At 36.8% G+C, this 22,374-nt stretch overlaps 2 protein-coding genes across 2 annotated transcripts; one reads left to right on the plus strand and one right to left on the minus strand.

Annotated features, from left to right (window-relative positions):
* Positions 1 to 13,240: 13,240 nt before the first annotated feature.
* LOC138430258 (keratin-associated protein 6-1) lies at positions 13,241 to 13,841 on the minus strand. Its single transcript, XM_069572337.1, has one exon. It carries the CDS (start codon positions 13,784 to 13,786, stop codon positions 13,535 to 13,537), a length of 252 nt encoding a protein of 83 aa, XP_069428438.1. The 5' UTR covers positions 13,787 to 13,841; the 3' UTR covers positions 13,241 to 13,534.
* Positions 13,842 to 20,483: 6,642 nt separating this feature from the next.
* Positions 20,484 to 20,627, plus strand: LOC138430265 (keratin-associated protein 22-1-like). The gene has a single exon (XM_069572351.1). It carries the CDS (start codon positions 20,484 to 20,486, stop codon positions 20,625 to 20,627), a length of 144 nt encoding a protein of 47 aa, XP_069428452.1.
* Positions 20,628 to 22,374: the final 1,747 nt, after the last annotated feature.

Genomic DNA, 22,374 nt, shown 5'->3' on the forward strand with positions numbered 1-22,374 from the left:
TATTCTTGCCACCTCTTCTTAATGTCTTCTGCTTCTGTTAGGTCCATACATAAGACCATGTTTGCATAACATGTTCCCTTGGTATCTCTAATTTTCTTGAAGAGATCTCTAGTCTTTTACATTCTATTGTTTCCCTCTATTTCTTTGCATTGATCACTGAGGAAGGCTTTCTTATCTCTCCTTGATATTCTTTTGGACTCGGTATTCAGATGGGTATATCTTTCCTTTTCTCCTTTGCCTTTTGCCTCTCTTCTTTTCATAGCTATTTGTAAGGCCTTCTCAGACAACCATTTTGCCTTTTTGCATTTCTTTTTCTTGGGGATAGTCTAGATCACTGCCTCCTGTATAATGTCAAAGTGGTGCCTGCAAAATTCCAGACCCCTAGAAGGAAAAGCCAACTTTAGCAAATGACTATTTTATTTGTACGAGCAGTATAGATGCAGTGAGCCACCTTATCAGTTAGGGATTGATGAGAACTCTGCTGAAATCTAATCCTCAGATTTAGTGTCAGGGTGTTACTGATTTTATAGAGTGAGTGAAGACCTGTTCATTCCCTGTTTTGTTTTTTTTTTTTTTTTTAATTCTCTCTCCTTTTTTTCTGAAGAGAGTCCAAAAGGTTGTTATAATTTCTTCCTTACATGTTTGATGGGATTTACAGATGAAATTACATAAACCAGGAGTTTTCTTTATTCAGTTCAGTTCAGTCGCTCAGTCGTGTCCGACTCTTTGCAACGCCATGAATTGCAGCACGCCAGGTCTCCCTGTCCATCACCAACTCCCAGAGTTCACTCAGACTCGCGTCCATCGAGTCAGTGATGCCATCCAGCCATCTCATCCTCTGTCGTCCCCTTCTCCTCCTGCCCTCAATCCCTCCCAGCATCAGAGTCTTTTCCAATGAGTCAATTCTTCGCAAGAGGTGGCCAAAGTACTGGAGTTTCAGCTTTAGCATCATTCCTCCCAAAGAAATCCCAGGGCTGATCTCCTTCAGAATGGATTGGTTGGATCTCCTTGAAGAACAAGGGACTCTCAAGAGTCTTCTCCAACACCACAGTTCAAAAGCATCAATTCTTCAGCGCTCAGCCTTCTTCACAGTCCAACTCTCATATCCATACATGACCATAGGAAAAACCATAGCCTTGACTAGACGGACCTTAGTCAGCAAAGTAATGTCTCTGCTTTTGAATATGCTATCTAGGTTGGTCATAACTTTTCTTCCCAGGAGTAAGCATTTTTTAATTTCATGGCTGCAGTCACCATCTGCAGTGATTTTGGAGCCCAAAAAAAGAAAGTCTGACACTGTTTCCACTGTTTCCCCATCTATTTCCCATGAATTGATGGGACCGGATGCCATGATTTTCATTTTCTGAATGTTGAGCTTTAAGCCAACTTTTTCACTCTCCTCTTTCACTCTCATCAAGAGGCTCTTTAGTTCCTCTTCACTTTCTGCCATAAGGGTGGTGTCATCTGCATATCTGAGGTTATTGATATTTTTCCCAGCAATCTTGATTCCAGCTTGTGTTTCTTCCAGTCCAGCGTTTCTCATGATGTACTCTGCATATAAGTTAAATAAGCAGGGTGTCAATATACAGCCTTGATGTACTCCTTTTCCTATTTGGAACCAGTCTGTTGTTCCATGTCCAGTTTTAACTGTTTCTTTATTAGCATGATTTTAATCAGAAAACATAATTTTCCATTAGGTATTTGGCCATTTAGATGATCTACTTCCTTTTAAGCTAGCTTTGAAACATTCTGCCTTTTAAGCAATAGATCCATTTTATCTAAGTTATTAAATTTATGAGCATGATAATGATATTGTTTTTTTTTGTTTGTTTCTTATCTTGGTTATTGTAAAGTCTTAAGTGATACTCCTTCAGAGTATTTAATTCTTACTGTTGTTAAAATGTCTTCTCTTTTTTTTCTTCTTCAGTCTTGCTAGAGGTTTATCAATTTAATTGAACTTTTCATGGAATCAGTTTTTAGTATCATTTATTTTCTCTATTTCTCATTTCAAAATATATTCATCCAGTTATCATCTGTATTATTTCCTTCCTTTCTTTATTGGTGCTTCTTTAGGGATTATTTTTAGAGGAAGCTTAAATTGCTAATTTAGACCTTTCTTCTCTTTTCAGTGTAAAATTGGTTGCTATAAATTTTCCGTAAACACTACTTATTTGCATTTAACAAATTTTGATACCGTCTATTTTCATTTTTATTTAGTTCAAAATATTTTTAGTATTCCCAGAAAATCTCCCTTAAACACACACAAACACACACACACACATTTGAAATGATTTATTATACACAATATACAGCTGGATCTGGTTTTGTAAGTTTGATAATCTGTCTTTTATTTGTGTATTTACATATTTACATGTAATTTAATTGTTGACATGACTGGCATTAGTTCTATCATTTTATTAACTGTATCTGGTTTCTAGTTCTCAGTTTCTACTTCTCTGTCTTATTTTGTATTCATTGAATATATTTAATATCAGATTTTAATTTATCTAGTGCCTTTTTGGCTGAAAGTGAAAGTTTACTGCTCAGTTGTGTACACTCTTTGCAAGCCCATATTCTAGGCTCCTCTGTCCATGGAATTCTCCAGGCAAGAATACTGGAGTGGGTGGCCATTCCCTTCTCCAGGTGATATTCCAACCCAGGGATTGAACCTAGGTCTCTTGAATTGCAGGCAGATTCTTTACCTTTGTAAGTTTTAGAGGTTAGTATAGTAAGAGTTGGACTGTGAAGAAAGCTGAGAACTGAAAAACTGATGCTTTTGAACTGTGGTGCTGGAGAAGACTCTTGAGAGTCCCTTGGACTGCAAGGTAATCCAACCAGTCCATCCTAAAGGAGATCAGTCCTGGGTATTCATTGGAAGGACTGATGCTAAAGCTTAAACTCCAGTACTTTGGCCACCTCATGAGAAGAGTTGACTCATTGGAAAAGACTCTGATGCTGGGAGGGATTAGGGGCAGGAGGAGAAGGGGACGACAGAGGATGAGATGGCTGGATGGCATCATTGACTCAATGGAAGTGAGTCTGAGTGAACTCCGGGAGTTGGTGATGGACAGGGAGGCCTGGCATGCTGGATTCATTGGGTCGCAAAGAGTCGGACACAACTGAGCAACTGAACTGAACTGATAGGGATTATAGCTTATACAACTAATCTTTGACAGCATTCTCAGAGCTAATATTTTGCTACTTAAACTAAAAAGCATAAGTCTTAAAAGTTTGTAATTCCCTCTACCATTTATCTCTTCTTCTTACACTGATGTCTATTATATTGACCTACCTTCAAGCCTCTTCATTCATTACTACAAGTTTTTGCTTTCAGCAATCATATATACTTTAAAGAATTTAAGAGGCAAAAAATAATTATTTTATTCACACAAATGTTTGCTAATTTTTATGTCTTCCCTTTATTTCTGAAGTACCAAGTATCTGTTTTCTATTATTTTCCTTTAACCTGAAAATATTTCCTTTGTTTAGAAAATTTATCCTGGACACAACTTCTCAGTTTTTCTTCATCTGAAAAAACTTCTTATTTCACCTTAATTCCTGAAAGATATTGGGGATAGAATGTTGGATTCTTTTTTATAAGCACTTTTAGGTATGTTTTCCACTGTCTTCTGGACTTCATTATGTCAGATGAGAAATCCAACAGTAATTTGAACCGTTATTCTCTATAAGTAATGTGTGGTTTATCTCCAGGTGCTTTTAAGAATTTTCCCTTTTTATTTGTCAATAGAAGCTTGATTATGATGCATTTGGAGATAACTTCCTTTGAGTTTATTCTGACTGAGAGTTATAGCTTCTTTACTGTAAATTTATGACTTTTTATCAAATCTGGGAAATTTTCAACAATTATTTTTCAAATATGATTTCTGCACCAAAATACTTTCTCCCTCCATCTGAGATTCCAATGCCATAAATGTTAGAATTTTTGGTGCATTCAACACATTTCTGAGACTCCATTTATATTTAAAATTGTATTTACTTACCTCTGTAAATTCAACAATTTCTATTCATTTATCATCAAGTTGCCTGACTCCCCTGACATCTCAATTCTGCAGTTAAACTAATTCAGTAGTATTTTAAAATTCAGATATTGTGTTTTGTTTACAAAATTGCCATTTGTTACTTTCTACATTTCTGTTTCTCTGTTGATGTAATTTTCTCCCATTTAGTTCAGGAGTGTTTATCTTTACCTCATGGATTATTGTGATAATAGTGGCTTAAATGTGCTAACTCAATAATTTTGGAACTGGTGCCTGTAATGGTTATAGAATGTCATTAGCAAAAACTTAACAGCTTAACAACCACATATGATCACATATTTTCTGTTGGTCTCTACTCTAGACACAACTTAGCTGAGTCCTCTATTAAGAATTTTTCAAGAAGCTGCAATTGATATGCCAGAAGGGTCAGTGGTATCATCTGAAGGATTGTCTGGGGAAGATTCATTTCTAATCCCACATGTTTGTTACAATGGCTCAGTTACTTGCACATTGTTGGCCTGAAGGTTGCCTGTTGTTCCTTGCTGGCTGCTGACTAGAGGCTGCTTTCAATTCCTTCTCAAATGGATCATTTAATTGGGAGTTCACAATTTAACTGTTCACATAATCAACACCTACAAAGAATGAAGTATGCAAAAAAAAAGGTGGACATTATGACCTACACCATCTGGTTTAAAGCTCAGCATTTAAAAAACTAAGATCATGACATCCAACCCATCACTTTATGGCTAGTAGATGGGTAAAAATTGGAAACAGTCACAGATTTTATTTTCGTGTTCTCCAAAATCACTGGAGACAGTAACTGCAGTCATGAAAGATGCTTGCTCCTTGGAAGAAAAGTGTGACAAATGCAGATAGTGTATTAAAAAGCAGAGACATCACTTTGCCAACAAATGTCCTTAGTCAAAGCTGTGGTTTTTCCAATAGTCATGTACGAATGTGCGAGTTTTACCATAAAAAAGGCTGAGTGCCCAAGAATTAATGCTTTCGAACTGTGATGTTAGAGAAGACTCTTATACTGAAGCTGAAGCTCCAATACTTTGGCTACCTGATACGAAGAGCTGATTTATTGGAAAAGATTGTGATGCTGGGAAAAACTGAGGGCAGGATGAGAAGAGGGTAACATAGGATGAGATGGTTTGATGGCATCACCAACTCAATGGACATGAGTTTGAGCAAGCTCTGGGAGATAGTTAAAGACAAGGAACCCTGGCTGGCTTCAGTCCATAGGGTCACAAAGAATTGGACATGACTTAGCCACTGAACAACAACAACCATGATCTACATGACCTAATCATGGGAGAACTTCTATTCTTTTTTCTGTGCTCTATTGGTTAGAGGCACATCATGAGTTTGTTATATTCAAGGGGAGAGGAAAATGCAAGGATGTGAATGTCAGTAAGTGATAAGAATTGGGGACTGTTTTGGTCTATACACCACAGCATCTCTCAGTGGTTGTTTCCCCTGAGAACTTATCAAAATGGCCAGGACTTTTTATGTTAATATGATTTTGTATAATATCCTGGACATTTGAATATTATGTTGACATTCTCTGAATTTTGTTATAAATCTTGAGAGATTGTTATTTATTTATGTTGTGGTTGTTTTCTTTTAGCAGTAGATTAGTCCCAAAGATTCATACATTTTCTGTCCCAAATTCATGATTGGACTTGTTATATATATAAAGACAAAGAAGAAACATGAGACCTGACAGTAGGATTTTGTATTTTCAGCTATGATGCCTTCAAACTGTGGTGCTGGAGAAGACTCTTGAGAGTCCCTTGGACAGCAAGGAGATCAAGCCAGTCAATCTTAAGGGAAATCAACACTGAATACTCATTGGAAGGACCAATGCTGAAGCTGAAATGCCAGTATTTTACTCATCTGATGCAAACAACTGACTCGTTGGAAAAGTCCCTGTCTCTGGGAAAGATTGAGGGCAGAAGGAGAAGATGGTTCAAAGGATGAGATGGCTGAATGGCATCACTTATGTAATGCACATGAACTTGGGCAAATTTTGGGAGATGGTGAGGGACAGAGAGGCCTAGTGTGCTGCAGTCCATAGGGTTGCAAAGAGTGGGACAAGACTGAATGACTGAACAACAAGGTTGCAATATTTTCTATATGTGATGAACTCATAAAAATTAATGTCAACAAACTTGTTGAAATATCTGCCTGAACCCATATCTATGGCAAATTCTAAATCATTTGAATAGGGCAATTGGGTAACCTGAACCATGTTACCTTCCTTTCCATTCCTAAGTGCAATTTTCCTTTCCTCATCTAAATGGCTGATAAAATCTTTGATTTGAGCAGCTAAATGATGACTAGGACTCCATTTGGGTTCCACTGGAGAGAATTAGTATAGGATTTCTTGCATTGTGGGTTGGCAAGCACCTGAAATACATCATCTTATATACTCTGTGCTGTGCTGTGCTGTGCTTAGTCACTTAGTCATGTCTGACTCTTTGTGACCCCATGGACTGTAGCCCGCTGGGTTCTGCTGTCCGTGGGAATTTTCCAGGCAAAAATATTGGAGTGGGTTGTCATGCCCTCTTCCAGGGGATCTTCCCAACCTAGGGATAGAAACCAGGTCTCATGCATTGCAGGTGGATTCTTTCTGTCTGAGCCACCAGGAAAGCCCAAGAATATTGGAGTGGGTAGCCTATCCCTTCTCCAAGGGATCTTCCTGACCCAGGAATTGAACAAGTGTCTCCTTCATTGCAGGCAGATTCTTTACCAGATGAGCTACCAGGGAAGCCCCCATATATCCTATCTAAGCCATATAAATGAAAATTCTTGAGCACTCTCAGCTCTCTGGTCATATAGGGGAATGTCAACTGCAGCCCAATATGCTAGATTTCTCTTGAGACTGGAGGCAGCCTGAAGTACCAATTGAAAAACTATATCCATCTATAAAGCAAAAATTATGAAGAGCTAAATTCATAATAAGAAAAAAAGTCCTTTCAGACAAGAAACTGAGATTTACAAAATTCACTTTCTTTTCGAGTTATTTTTAATTGGAGGATAATTGTTTTACAATGTTATGTTGGTTTCTGCTGAACAACAATGTGAATCAGCCATAAGTATATATATATCTCTATTGTCTTGAGCTTCTGTCCAAACCCGCCTCCCCATCTCACTCCTCTAGGTCATCACAGACTTTTCTTTTGTATATATATATATATATGTGTGTGTGTGTGTGTATATATATATATATATATATATATATATAATTTTAATTTGAGGTTAATTACTTTACTTTATCCCATTCTGAAGGCTGTCTTTTCACCTTGCTTATACTTTCTTTCATTGTGCAAAAGCTTTTAAGTTTAACTAGGTACAATTTGTTTATTTTTGCTCTTATTTCCATTACTCTGGAAGGTGAGTCCTAGAGGATCCTGCTGTGATTTATGTCAGAGAGCGCTTTGCCTATGTTGTCCTCTAGGAGTGTTATAGTTTCTGGTCTTACATTTAGATCTTTAATCCATTTTGAGTTTATTTTTGTGTATGGTGTTAGAAAGTGTTCTAGTTTCGTTCTTTTACAGGTGGCTGACCAGTTTTCCCAGCACCACTTGTTAAAGAGATTGTGTTTTCTGCACTGCATATTCTTGCCTCTTTTGTCAAAGATAAGGTGTCCATAGGTATGTGGATTTATCTCTGGGCTTTCTATTTTGTTCCTTCGATCTATATTTCTGTCTTCATGTCAGTACCATACTGTCTTGATGACTGTAGTTTTGTAGTATAGTCTGAAGTCAGGCAGGTTGATTTCTCCAGTTCCATTCTTCTTTCTCAAGATTGTTTTGGCTATTCGAGGTCTTTTGTATTTCCATACAAATTGTGAAATTACTTGTTCTACTTCTGTGAAAAATACCATTTGTAGTTTGATAGGAATTGCATTGAATCTACAGATTGCTTTGGGTAGTATACTCATTTTCACTATATTGATTCTTCCAATCCATGAAAATAGTATATTTCTCCATCTATTTGTGTCATCTTTGATTTCTTTCATCAGTGTTTTATAGTTTTCTATATATAGGTCTTTTGTTTCTTTAGGTGAATTTATTCCTAAGTATTTTATTCTTTTTGTCTCAATGGTGAATGGAATTATTTCCTTAACTTCTCTGTTTTCTCATTGTTAGCATCACAGACTTTTCTGAAGTTACAAATCTAGATATTAGTACAGCAAAAATAAATAAATATTGAGGAAAGTATTTGCCAAAGAAAAATAATTGTTACCCTGATAACAACCAAGAAATAAAAGGTAGATTGTGCATAATAAATAGACAAAAATGAAAAAAGTTTTCTTTTGCCCATTTATTCACAATTTATTAGGAAAATAGAAACAAATTTAGGATAAAATTATGAAAATGAATCTATACCAAAATCATCTCAATGTGAAGAGGAAAATGAGTTCACAAGGTGAATTTCATATTCTTCCAGATATCAAGCGACATTCAGGCCTTTAGCAAATCATATCAGAAGTCTGTAGTGTTGTGCATCATCTGAGGGTGAGGCAGAGAATTTTGGGGTCCAGAACTGGAAAATTGGAGGGTGAGTGTCTTCCATGGCATCCTCAATAGTAGTAGCCAAAGCCAGAGCCATAGCCAGAGCCACAGCCATAGCCACAGCCATAGAGAGAGCGGGAGCCATAGCCGTAGCCACAGCCATAGCCACAGCCCAGCCTGCGGAAGCCAGAGCCGTAGCAGGAGCCATAGCCACAGCCCAGGCCTCCATAGCCATAGCTTCCACAGCCGAGGCCGCCATAGTAGTTTCCGTAGTAGCCACACATGGTGTTGGTTGTTGAGGTTGTTCTTGGATGGAGGAGAGTATAGGTGTCACTTGAGCGTGGATATTTCTGCCTGCAGAGGGCCTTTTATATGTCCTCATTGTGTGTGTGATCCACCATAAACACTCATGCTATTGGCTAATTTTTCAGGACCAATATGAGTAATCTGTTGACTATAGGTTTTAGGGATGACTTCACAAGCATTGAGGAGATATGCTTTGTTTGACCACATCTGAGCCAGTTAGTGGGTCATTAACAGACTCATTTATCTCATCCTCAAATCCTTACTCATGATTTCTTTAAATTGCCCTTTGTAACTAATCTTTATGGCAGTAAACACCATTTTTATTGACAAACTCTGACCTGCTCCAGAAAAACAATAATTTTGCCTTCTTTTTTATTGACATTCAACAGATCATAGTATTACATCTTGACCTTGAACTTCTCTTTTTATTAATATTACTGCCTCTCTCAATCCATTCTTTTTCTTTAAGGATTTATCTCATTTTCATGTGAGAGACTGCTTACTGCTAAAAGCCAAATGTTATCACTGAGCCTCATGAGACTATAGACTACCAACAAATAGTTTGAAATTCTGGAACACTAGGCCTGAAAAAGACTGGACTTTTCTTTTCTTTTTTTTTTTTTTAAATTTTAAAATCTTTAATTCTTACATGCATTCCCAAACATGAACCCCCCTCCCACCTCCCTCCCCATAACATCTTTCTGGGTCATCCCCATGCACCAGCCCCAAGCATGCTGCATCCTGCATCAGACATAAAAATTCTTTGTTTAAATTATAAATTTTTTCCCCCATGGTTTCCAGTTTTACACTCAAAAATAAAAGGAAATGATGAGTGCTCCTTTGCCTTTTCTGGAGAAAATATCTAGGCCAGAAAATAATATTTTATATTTATATACAAAGAGGAAAAAAAGTTTAGTTATGAGACCTGCCACTTGAGTAAGTTACTTTATATCCTTCCTTTTTGAATGTTGTAAAATGGAGAGTTTTACCACATCTTATGGTTGTTCTGAGAGTAATGTGAGATAATGCACATAAGGTATTTTGCCCAGTGATTGCCCTATGGTAAATAACTGAAACTTTAGTTAATATGACTTTAACACAATAATTAAAAAGTTATTCAAAGTTTTGATGTAGAATTCTGTGAATAATATCAGGTGAGATAAACAGAATATTCTTAGATAATCAAAGACATAGAAAATAAAAAGAGAAAATAGAGCATACAATAGTAAGTGATAGCACATACAAAGCATTTATTAAATTCCAAGCATGAGCTAAGTGCTTTACATGTTTTAACCCACTTAGTGTTCACACACTAGAATAGTTTGTAATTTTTATGTAAGAATGCCAAGTTCAAAGAAGTTGCATCATTTGCATCATTTGCGCTATATTATAGGCACCACCTAAATCTTAGTGCAATGTAATTATATGTACTTTTTAATTGATGTGACAGTCTGGGAATTGCAATCCCTTTTATAATAATGATGGATTATTTATAATAGAAGTCCATGAATTTAGACCCATGTAAATGAACAATCAAGTAGAAAGAAAAACTTGCTTTCAGTAGAAAGCTAATTAATGCAGTTGAAAAAATACAATGAAAATCAGAAAAACCAACATTTGCAATCCATCATAATAAATATCATCCATAATAAAATCCAATAAAATCCATCATAATAAATAATTAGGCAATAAAGGAAAATAAATGATAAAATTTAAACTTTGACATATGAATGGAATATTTATATAGTCACAAAACATCTCTACCAAAATACTTCTTAATTGAAAAAAATAATAATAAAAGTAACTTTTGAGCAGAAGAATCTAATATTTACAACTGATCAAGTTGCAAAGTTACTGTAAGTGATGAAGCAAATCAAGCAAACCTAAATAAAAGCAAACCTATTCACTATTTTGACATAATTCATAATCTTGTTCTCACCATAAGAATACTTTAAAGCTAAACTGAAGAATACTCTAAAAGAAAAAAAATTCCTATAATCTACAAAAAATTTAAGATTATGAAAAATACTAGGCAGCATGATAACTGAATGCACTACAGGACCTTAAGTAGATTAGTTTTCTCTAAGAGCTTTATTGGCGCAATCTATTCTTGAGTGAATATTGTGAAAAGAGAAAAAAGCAGATTTTGATAGAGAGGAAAGTTGAGTTGACATGGCACTCAGTGGAAACCTCAGGAAACCATCTGTGGGACTGTGGAAAGGGGGTGTCCCAACAGTTACTGGGGTTGAACAAGGAATGTTATTATACCCCCACTCTAATCAATCATTGGGGCCTGGAAACGGGCATGATCTCTTGTGAGGGTTGTTTGTTAGCTGAGGGCATTCTACATTATACACACTCAATACTTGATTGAACTATAAGCTTAATTTTTGACATGTGTAATGATCTTAAGTTTAGTTTTGGAAATATTGGTTTAAGAAATATATGATTATTATAATTGATGCAATCATAGAAAAACTGATGGTGACAGAGTCTCAGTTCAGTTCAGTTTAGTAGCTCAGTTGTGTCTAACTCTTCACGACCCCATGGACCATAGCACGACAGACTTCCCTGTCCATCACCACTCACGGAGTTTACTCAAATTCATGTCCATTGAGTCAGTGATGCCATCTAACCATTAGTGAATGATTGTCTCAAAATGTTAAAAAATGTATTCATGTATTAACACCATGAAATCATGAAAAGTATGATGATTTGTACAAACTGGATTCTGTATCAAAAACAAAGCTACAAAAATTGAAAAAATTAAACCTTGATTATGAATTATATGGGCTTCCCATGTGGTGTTAATGGTAAAGAACCCACCTGCCAATGAAGAAGATGCCAGAGACTCGGATTTGATCCCTGGGTCGCGAAGACTAAGAATTAGATAACAGAATTGTATCAGAACTATATTTCTTTAGTGATAATGGTATTTTGGTTATGTGGGGAGCCATATCTTACCACTGGAGAAGGAAATGGCAACTCACTCCACTTTTCTTGCCTGGCAAATCCCATGGACAGATGAGCCTGGCAGGAGAGGCTCATCTTTGTGGCAAAGAGTCAGTCACAACTACAGTGACATATCTTATTGTATTCATTTAAGAATGAAGTGTCATGAAGTTTGCAACATATTTTCAGATGTTTCAGAAATAATGTTTGGGTGCTTGAGCACGTGAATGTGTGTGTATGTGTGTGTAGGAAGAGAGACACAGAGAAAGAGAGAGATAGAGGAAGAAAGAGAAAGACAGAGGAAACAAAACTAGCAAAATATTAAAAACTGCCAAATCAATCTAGGTGGACAGTTTTAGGTACTCATAATATTACTTTCTATACTTAATTGAGGAATTTAAATTTTTTAAATTAAATTCTAAGAGAAATGAATTTATATCTAAAAAATATTACTCTTGGAGTACCAAAATCTGCAGTGATTTATTTTTCAATGCCTAAATTTCCTGCCTGAAAATGTGAACCTGAACATAGAAGGTAAAAAGAAAAAAAAAATTTAAATAACAGAATGCAAAATGTGTGCAAACTCTGGGTAACAAAAGGGGATAAATAAAATATATTAATTAATATGTGTCAGATAGTAAGAATATCAGATTCTATTAAATGGTTGTAAACTGAAATACACAGTGGATGTTAGAAAGGGTGTCACTTAAAAAAAAAAACACAACTATAGTTCAAGGCATTTAAAAGTTTGGTGAAGGCAGGGTAGGTTAAAATTTCTAAACTTCTTGTGCTGGACAAGCATAGGAAACACTTTTTGTTTAAATAGACCTAAAACCGAAATTAGAGTTTGATAACTATATATCAGCATTGTATTTTCTAAAGGACTCCACATAGATGTAGATTTTGGAATAATTCGCTTGGAATACACACTGTATCCAGGCAATGTTTACCTACATTGGCAAACATCAATTTTGTTAATCCTCATGATGGACCAGCAAAAACAGATCACTGCTTTACCAGAGCAGAACACTGAGGGCTTTAAGACCACTACTTTCTTATATTACAAGTCAAAAATTGGTAGAGCAATTAAAGTAGAAATACTAAAAGAAGCTATTCTCTAAAGAAGAAAATTATTTTCTTTAATTCAAAAAAGGAAAAAAGAGAAAACCAAAAAGACACATTGTTTTGTGTTGCTTAGAAGTTGTGTCTGACTCCTTTTATGATTCTTTGAGCTGTAGCCCACCAAGCTCCTCTGTCCATGGGATTTCCCAGGCAAGAATACTGAAGTGGGTTGCCATTTCTTTCTCCAGGGGATCTTCCTGTTCCAAGGATTGAACCTATGTCTTCTGTATTGGCAGGTGAGTTCTTAACCACTGATCCACCCAGGGAAGCCCCAAATAATAAATAATGCATTTAAAATGAGAAAAAAAAATAAAGAGAGAAAGAAACAGGTTTATGATTCCATATTGAACAAGTTTATTAGGAAAATAGAGAAAAGTCTTCTGCATGGAAGTCAAAAGAGAGTTTCTGTGATGGCATCATTCTAATGAGAGATCATGACTAGAGTTCTTAAATGAATTTCACATTCTTCCACTCTTTTGACATCAAATGCAAAAAGGGAAGGGTTGGTGTATCAGATGTAGAGGGCACCGGAAGGCAAGTCTTTAGTAGGACGAAGAATGTATGGGGTTCATTCAGAACTGGTGAATCCTGGTGTCCAGGTATAGAGGATGAGAGTCTTCCGTGGCATCCTCAATAGTAGTAGCCAAAGCCAGAGCCATAGCCAGAGCCGCATCCATAGCCACTTCCACAGAGAGAGTGGGAACCATAGCCATAGCCACTTCCACAGAGAGAGCGGGAGCCATAGCCGTAGCCACAGCCATAGCCACAGCCCAGCCTGCGGAAGCCAGAGCCATAGCAGGAGCCATAGCCACAGCCCAGGCCTCCATAGCCGTAGCTTCCACAGCCGAGGCCGCCATAGTAGTTTCCGTAGTAGCCACACATGGTGTTGCTTGTTGAGGTTGTTCTCGCGTAGAGAATGAGAGTAGAAGTGTCACTTGAGTGTGGACATTTCTCCCTGCAGAGGGCCTTTTGTATGCTCTCAGTGTGGGTGTGACCCACCACACCTTCATGCCATTGGCTAACTTTATGACTGGACTAATTAGCTTGTTGTTCACAACCAAAGATGAAACCTCAGAGAAATTCAGCAGGCTTGCTGTGTTGACATCTCAGTTTAGATTCCTCTTATCCAGTTAAGGAATTGAATGAGAGGAGATGCAGACTCACACCTACACAGTCCTGTCCCAGATCACACATTTTATTTTAACCACCTAGCACCTTCAGTATAGTGAAAAATATATTTGTTGGTCTTAATCTTATTTGCTCTTGACCTCAGTTTGTTTCACCAAACGTTAAAATTTTTTTCTTAAGACTAACAACTCCTTTTTACTCAAAGATTCTTATCTTCTTGATCCAAATTATCTTCTTCAGTGATTCAGTTTCTTTCCTATATTGAAACTATAATGTATCTTTTATTCCCATGATGTTGATCATAATCCAACCAGTTAAAGTTTCCAGTAAACCAAGTCTGAGCACAATGTATTATATTTTTCTGTCTATGCCAATGACTAATTCACATTTATGCTCAATTTCTATTGAAGGACTGCAAAAAGGAGTTATTTCTTGAAATCTGATTTCTCCACTTGTTTTTCTAAATTGAATATACAGTTATACAAACTAGTCTGTTCATTAGTGTTAGATTTATATTCTAAGAAAATATCCAATATACTAACATATTTATGTTTATTAATGTGCTAAACCAAGTCCCTTATCAACATGCTGCTACTGCTGCTGCTAAGTCTCTTCAGTCATGTCCGACTCTGTGCGACCCCAGAGATGGCAGTGCACCAGGCTCCCCCAGCCCTGGGATTCTCCAGGCAAGAACACTGGAGTGCGTTGCCATTTCCTTCTCCAATGCATGAAAGTGATACATGAAAGTGAAGTCGCTCAGTCATGCCCGACTCTTAGTGACCCCATGAACTGCAGCCTACCAGGCTCCTCCATCCATGGGATTTTCCAGGCAAGAGTACTGGAGTGGGGTGCCATCAATGTGTTCAATTATTAAATTTGTTTTGAACCAGTCATACTGAGTTCCCTTGCATATACCTAGCATTATGCTTACTTAATTAAAATTAGTGTGACAATTCCTCCCATTGGGAGACACAAGAGAAGTGAGAAAAGTTTCTTATTATAGTTAAACTGTACTTTGTATCCTTAAAAGGATGCGCATTGGGAGGTAACATGATCCATCATCTATGTGTAATCTATCAGTGGATTTCTATTATTCAAATGATATTTCTGAGTCAAAATATTATTTTTATAATCCTCTCATAAATTTAGGCAAGGACAGAGAGTGTAAGATATTGGACACACCCTGTATTTTAGTAAAATCTCCTCTGGAGAGGAAACATTCTTATTCTTGAGAAGTACATTTAATGAGTCAGAAAATGCTTCTTAGTAAAACGGAGTGTTTTTATACTAAGAGTCTAGCCAAACACAATTATCATTCATTCAAGGTGTTTTTGAATGTGGTTTCCATGTGTATATTTGGTAGGCTCACTTTTGTAAAATAGACATAGTATTAAACTACCACAAAATTGCCCTCATCTGACTCTAGTAAAGTAATGCTCAAAATTCTGCAAGCCAGGCTTCAGCAATACGTGAACCGTGAACTTCCAGATGTTCAAGCTGGTTTTAGAAAAGGCAGAGGAACCAGAGATCAAATTGCCAACATCCACTGGATCATCAAAAAAGCAAGAGAGTTCCAGAAATACATCTATTTATGCTTTATTGACTATTCCAAAGCCTTGACTGTGTGGATCACAATAAACTGTGGAAAGTTCTTCAAGAGATGGGAATACCAGACCACCTGACCTGCCCCTTGAGAAACCTATATGCAGGTCAGGAAGCAACAGTTAGAACTGGACATGGAACAACAGACTGGTTCCAAATAGGAAAAGGAGTATGTCAAAGCTATATATTGTCACCCTGCTTATTTAACTTCTATGCAGAGTACATCATGAGAAACTCTGGGCTGAAAGAAGCACAAGCTGGAATCAAGATTGCCGGGAGAAATATCAATACATTAGATATGCAGATGATACCACCCTTATGGCAGAAAGGGAAGAGGAACTAAAAAGCCTCTGATGAAAGTGAAGGAGAGTGAAAAGTTGGCTTAAAGCTCAACATTCAGAAAACAAAGATCATGACATCTGGTCCCAACACTTCATGGGAAATAGATGGGGAAACAGTGGAAACCGTGTCAGACTTTATTTTTTGGGGCTCCAAAATCACTGCAGATAGGGATTGCAGCCATGAAATTAAAAGATGCTTACTCCTTGGAAGGAAAATTATGACCAACCTAGATAGCATATTCAAAAGCAGAGACATTCCTTTGCCAACAAAGGTACATCTAGTTAAGGCTATGGTTTTTCTAGTGGTCAAGGATGGATGTGAGAGTTGGACTGTGAAGAAGGCTGAGAGCCTAAAAATTGATGCTTTTGAATTGTGGTGTTGGAGAAGACTCTTGAGAGTCCCTTGGACTGCAAGGAGATCCAACCAGTCCATTCTGAAGGAGATCGGTCCTGTTCATTGGAAGGACTGATGCTGAACCTGAAGCTCCAGTACTTTGGCCACCTCATGCGATGAGTTGACTCATTGGAAAAGTCTCTGATGCTGGGAGGGATTGGGGGCAGGAGGAGAAGGGGACAACCGAGGATGAGATGGCTGGATGGCATCACCGACTTGATGGACGTGAGTTTGAGTGAACTCCGGGAGTTGGTGATGGACAGGGAGGCCTGGCGTGCTGCGATTCATGGGTCACAAAAAGAGTCAGACACGACTGAGAGACTTAGCGGAACTGAATTGATTGTGACTTTTGTTCACCTTTTGCTGGGTTGAGATATTGGTATTACAAAACATCTTTACTATATTATTTTCAAATTTCCTGAACAAATGATTAATGTAACCTCAACTATGACAATGCAGAGTCAATCGAGAGATAACAAAATAAGTTTCCAGAAAAAGCTCATTAAAATAGAATGATGATCAGTCCTTCTCTAGGTTATCTAAGTTCTTAAAACATCATCTGAAATTGGTATGACTGAAATTGTCCCTCAGTTTTTTTTAAAATACAATTAACTTTTTTAAAAGGAAGGTATTTGATTAAAGTGGTTACAAAAGACATCGGTATTTTGGAAAAAATAATGTCCCCAATAACAACTACTGTGTTGCTTCTTCATAGAGTTTAATTCCTGGATTTAATTTGTTTCTTTAATAGCACTGAGTTCCTTTCTCTCTAGTCACAACAGAGAGCATTGTACTCTATGGGATTCCTCTTAAATTTTTTTATTTTTTCCTGGTGTAATTTTCTGTACTATATTCTGTCCTTAAGTACATCTCAAAATCAAAAACAGATAAAAAGCCCTCTTTCTCTCCTCAGTCCTTTCCTGCTGATATCCTATTTTGTTCTACTTCTTGGCAAAAATATCCCATAAATCAATATTTCTATGGTTGTTCTTTATTCTCTTTATCCCTTTTTTTCTTGGTCCACTACTTTTTACTGTCTCTGAGTAGCATTCGGGTTCACCAACTTCCCTTTTCATTCCTAAAGCACTCTCCAACCCTCACTTATACCCTACCACTCACATCTGGTTCAATTGAAGTATACCCAATTGCTCCTTTTCCATATCCTTTCTCTTTTTACTTTTTCAGACTATTTTTTTCTCAAATGTGAAGGTGCCCAGTTAGCTGTTTGCTCCTTTTATAGTTTCTATTTAAATTCTCTTTGCGTGCATAACTGGAAATGTTACTTTAGCCATTTAATCTCAATTCACATTTTCAGTTCTGATATATATTCAAATGATCCCTTGACATCTCCTTTGATTGTTAATGGTCATCATAATTTAACAGAATGAAAATGAGTTCCTGTTTCCTCATACCCTCAAAGCTCCTTTGTTTTTTTGCTACATTTTAAAGCATGTAAGACCTAAGTCAGGTTAGACCTTTCCCAATGGTTTATCCATTCATGTCTTTCTGCAGTAACGTTGCTAGACTATACCAGGCACCATTTAAATTTGAATTTTAAATTATTAAACCTAAGAATATTGAATTTCCCAGGTATCACACAGTATATGTATGTACAAAAAATAATTTATCTGAAAATTAAGTGTATCTGGGTGTCCAGTGCCTGTATTTGCTGTATCTGTAAACCTGAACCACAGAAAGCACAGCCTTTATAATCTGCCCTGTTTTAGTCTCGAGGGCACTCTTCTCCATAGAGTATGTATAAGTTAACAACCTTTCTTCTGTTCAGATGTACCAAGTTTGTTTCCAGCTTAAAATCTCTGCCTTTGGGTCACTGATCCTCTGCAAATAATAGCAAAAGGCTAGAATCTTCTCTTCCCTTGGATCTTTCCAATAGGATTTCCCTGACTGGTTTTTCCAGTAGTCATGTATGGATTTTGGACTATAAAGAAAGCTGAACACTGAAGAACTGATGTTTTTGAACTGTTGTGTTGGAGAAGACTCTTGAGAGTCCCTTGGACTGAAAGGAGATCCAACCAGTCCATCCTAAAGGAAATCAGTCCTGAATATTCACTGGAAGGACTGATGCTGAAGCTGAAACTCCAATACTTTGGCCACCTGATGGGAAGAGTTGACTCATTTGAAAAGACCCTGATGCTGGAAAAGATTGAAGGGAGGAAGAGAAGGAGATGAGAGAGGATGAGATGGTTGGATGGCTTTGCCGATTCAATGGACATGCTGCTGCTGCTAAGTCGCTTCAGTAGTGTCCAACTCTGTGTGACCCCATAGACGGCAGCCCACCAGGCTCCCTCATCCCTGGGATTCTCTAGGCAAGAACACTGCAGTGGGTTGCCATTTCCTTCTCCAATGCATGAAAGTGAAAAGTGAAGTCACTCAGTCGTGTCCAACTCTTAGCGACCCCGTGGGCTGCAGCCCACCAGGCTTCTCTATCCAGGGGACTCTCCAGGCAAGAGTACTGGAGTGGGGTGCCATTGCCTTCTCCATCAATGGACATGAGTTTGAGTAAACTCTGGAAGTTGGTGATGGACAGGAAGGCCTGGCATGCTGTAGTCCATGGAGCCACAGAGTCAGACATAACTGAGCAACTGAACTGAACTGAACTGACCATCTAATCTGGAAACTCTCTTACCAAGAGTCCTTAGATTTACCTTACCCCTTGCCTTGCCTCATTATTTAAATAGACTTAACCCTATCAGAAATGATCTCATTCACCTTAAGAATTTGCTTTCAAATATCTGCCTCTATTTTCTGCTGATGCTCAGTCCAGAGAGTAAGATCCACAATGAAATGTATCTTGTCTGTCCTGTTCATTGCACCATCCATTTTGCTCATAACAATCCCTGACATACAATTGATACTCAAGAGCTTTATGTACAATAGAATTAACAAATTTCCCAATCAATATAATCTGGGACATCTAAAAATTTTTTGTCACTTTTCTATTTTGAAATAATTTTAGTTATCAAAAGTAGCAAAAATATACCCTTTACCCAGTTATACCTATGGTAATATCTTTAATAACCAAGTACAAAATTAGGAAATTAACCTGGTACAATATTCTTAAGTAATCTACATATTTTACTTGAATTTCACATTTTTACCATTATTGTCTGTTTTCTGCTCCAGGATCCAGTCCCAGTTCCTACATGGCTTTTGGTGATCTTATTTCTTTCATCTCCTCCAATTGGTGAGAGCTTTTCAGTCTTTCTTTTATGACACTGACAGATTCAAAGAGCCAAATGTCTTGTAGTTTATTCTTCAATTTTAGTTTGTCTGTTTGCTCATAACAAAGCTGAAGTTATATGTTTAAGCCAAGATATCAGAAGAGATTGTGTATTATATTGGGTGTAGGAGGAGTTTCATAATATCAGTAAACATTTGAAAGTCTCTGGAATAGATTTTTGATCTCAAAGTAGTGATAGAATAAGTATTTCTATTTCTACATAATTATGGTTCATGGCTTTAAACTTCAGGGATTCTACCATGGCCTTTTTCATATGAAGTATAAATCAAAGTGAATAATATTGCTCCACAAAAAGTAATAAAATATATTAATCACTCAAGGATTTAGAAATGAACTTGTCTTATCTACATCTTCCGTATGTCTTTTACCAAATCTCCTCCACAACTTTTCCATTGTTCTTACCACTGTGAAGCCATACTTTTGTTCCCAAGTATGTTTTGTTTTTGTTCCCAAGTATATCTGTGTGTATGCAGATAGAAGGAGGGTATTATTAAATGAAACTAATTTTTAACATGTAGAATCTGTGTTGGTTACATGATCTCATGATGTCTAGCCACATAGTTAGAACTTGAAACCTGAAATAAGCCATTGAATTAGAAAAAAATCTTTTGTTAAAAGCATGTGGTTTCATGATAGGCATCTTGACACACAGCACAGTTGTCTTGTTTTGGATATACTGGTTATGAAGAATTCTTGAGATGGTTTTAATGCTAATTAGCTTGAAATATGAGTGCAACAGTGACTGTGGTTGCCCCACATACCACTTAGTTGGTGTATAAGGTGCTGTGCAAATTGTCAACTTAAAACTCTTGAAACAAAATCTGTTCTTCAACTGAGGCTTCTCCTCACATCATGAGCTTCTACAACAACTACTATGGTGGCCTAGGCTCTGGCTACGGTGGCCTGGGATGTTGCTATGGATGTGGCTATGGTGGCTGTGTATATACCTGCTATTGCCCATACTTCTATGGAAGATACTGGTCTTCTGGCTTCTGAGAAATTCTAAATTGCTTGTCTATTCAAAACATGGTCTTATAAGGCACAGTGTGTACTTTCTGCATTATTTATAACAAGGAGGAATATTCAAACAATGACTACTGAGTCTCAGACTACCATACAACATTAGATCTTTTATGATTAAATTGCATGAATCCAAAAATTATAAAGTTATTCATGTAATCCATGTTAGTATTGTATGATTGAATATAAACAATTTTTGAGCAATTGCTTTTGGTAAAATATATCTAAATTCATTTTTCATTAAAGATACTCTGTTTTCACACCTTTACCATTTCCATGTATATTCTTCAATCTAGCTTTCTTCAGATTGTATGTGAGCATATGAATATATGAGATTGTTGACACTTTCACTATCTACAGTAGACAATTTTGGTGCATAGATGGTTATATTCAACCACTGCTTTTCTAATATATGTTTTCATGAGCATATCCAAGGGCTTCTATTATGTACTTTGATATCATCAAAGTCTTTGATCAACTAAAATTTCACTAAAGATATAGGCAAAGTGATAGCTCTATTTTCACCACTTCATGCTAATTCTTAAGAACTCTATTCTTTCTTGATACTATTTTAAGATACCTTTTGGGAGATGTAATTTTTCTTCTCAATTTTATATTATTACTGGTCTTTTTCTCATTAACAACTATGTGCTTGAACTCATCTTATGCATTGTATCTGCGCAAAGGGCTTTATTTCATTAATTTCATTTTACATTGTCGCAGTAAAATATAGGATTTGAGATTCTATATTTTGCATGTCTTTCGGGAAGAGACCTGTTATTTTTTCATAACAAGGCAGTGGCTTTGGTAGGCTACAACCATTCAAACATAGGCCAGATGAAGAATACAGGCTGAAAAGTGTATCCTCGATCCTAATAGTCTGGGTAATGTTCAGCAAACCTGTTATGGTAACTTTAGTTAATTCACTCCATTTATTAGATGTAAATAATAATATCAACAATGATAAAATATAAATTAGTGAGTTCGAAATATGTTTTTAGTAACTAATTTGGAATTTAGAGTAGCTTAAATGACATACGCACAACTGTCTGTTCACAGTTACTTTCTGAATAGGGGGTCAAAGTATGAGACTACTAAAATCTTAAACTGTCCCAAATGCATATTTTTTGGAAGCATTTAGAGGGAAGAATTGTGTGGGTATGCCTTCCTTCATCAGTTAAAAATGCATGGAAATGCACGTGATTTTATTTTTTTAAAACTTGTTGGCTCTTTTTGTCCTTCCACATGGTCTACCTTGAGATTTCCTTGGTGGCTCAGACAGTAAAGGATCTGCCTGCAATGCAGGAAACTTGGGTTCAATATTGAGTCAGGGAGATCTCTGGAGCCTGGAAATGCAATCCAGTGCAATATTCTTGCCTGGAGAATTCCATGGACAGAGGAACCTGGTGGGCTACAGTCCATGGGGTTGCAAAGAGTCAGACATGACGGAGTGACTAACACACACACACACACTCCACACACATGGTCTGTCTTGGAGAATATTATATATGTGTACTTGAAAGAAATCTGTGTAGTTGGGTATTCTTTTGATAGTTAGGTCTAGTTGGTTTATAATTTTCTTCAACCATTTATATTATGATCTTCTATATAGTTATTTTATCTAATATTCAAAATGGGATATTAGAACAACCATCTACTTTTATTGCAGTCTCTTTCAGTTCTGTCCATTCTTGATTTATGAATTTTTTAGCTCTGTTATTAG

The sequence above is a fragment of the Ovis canadensis genome, chromosome 1, assembly GCF_042477335.2.
Source record: "Ovis canadensis isolate MfBH-ARS-UI-01 breed Bighorn chromosome 1, ARS-UI_OviCan_v2, whole genome shotgun sequence".
Classification (NCBI taxonomy): Eukaryota; Metazoa; Chordata; class Mammalia; order Artiodactyla; family Bovidae; genus Ovis; species Ovis canadensis.

Coding starts and splice junctions, on each gene's coding strand:
- LOC138430258 (XM_069572337.1), bottom strand. CDS start 13,786: ATGTGTGGCTACTACGGAAACTACTATGGCGGCCTCGGCTGTGGAAGC.
- LOC138430265 (XM_069572351.1), top strand. CDS start 20,484: ATGAGCTTCTACAACAACTACTATGGTGGCCTAGGCTCTGGCTACGGT.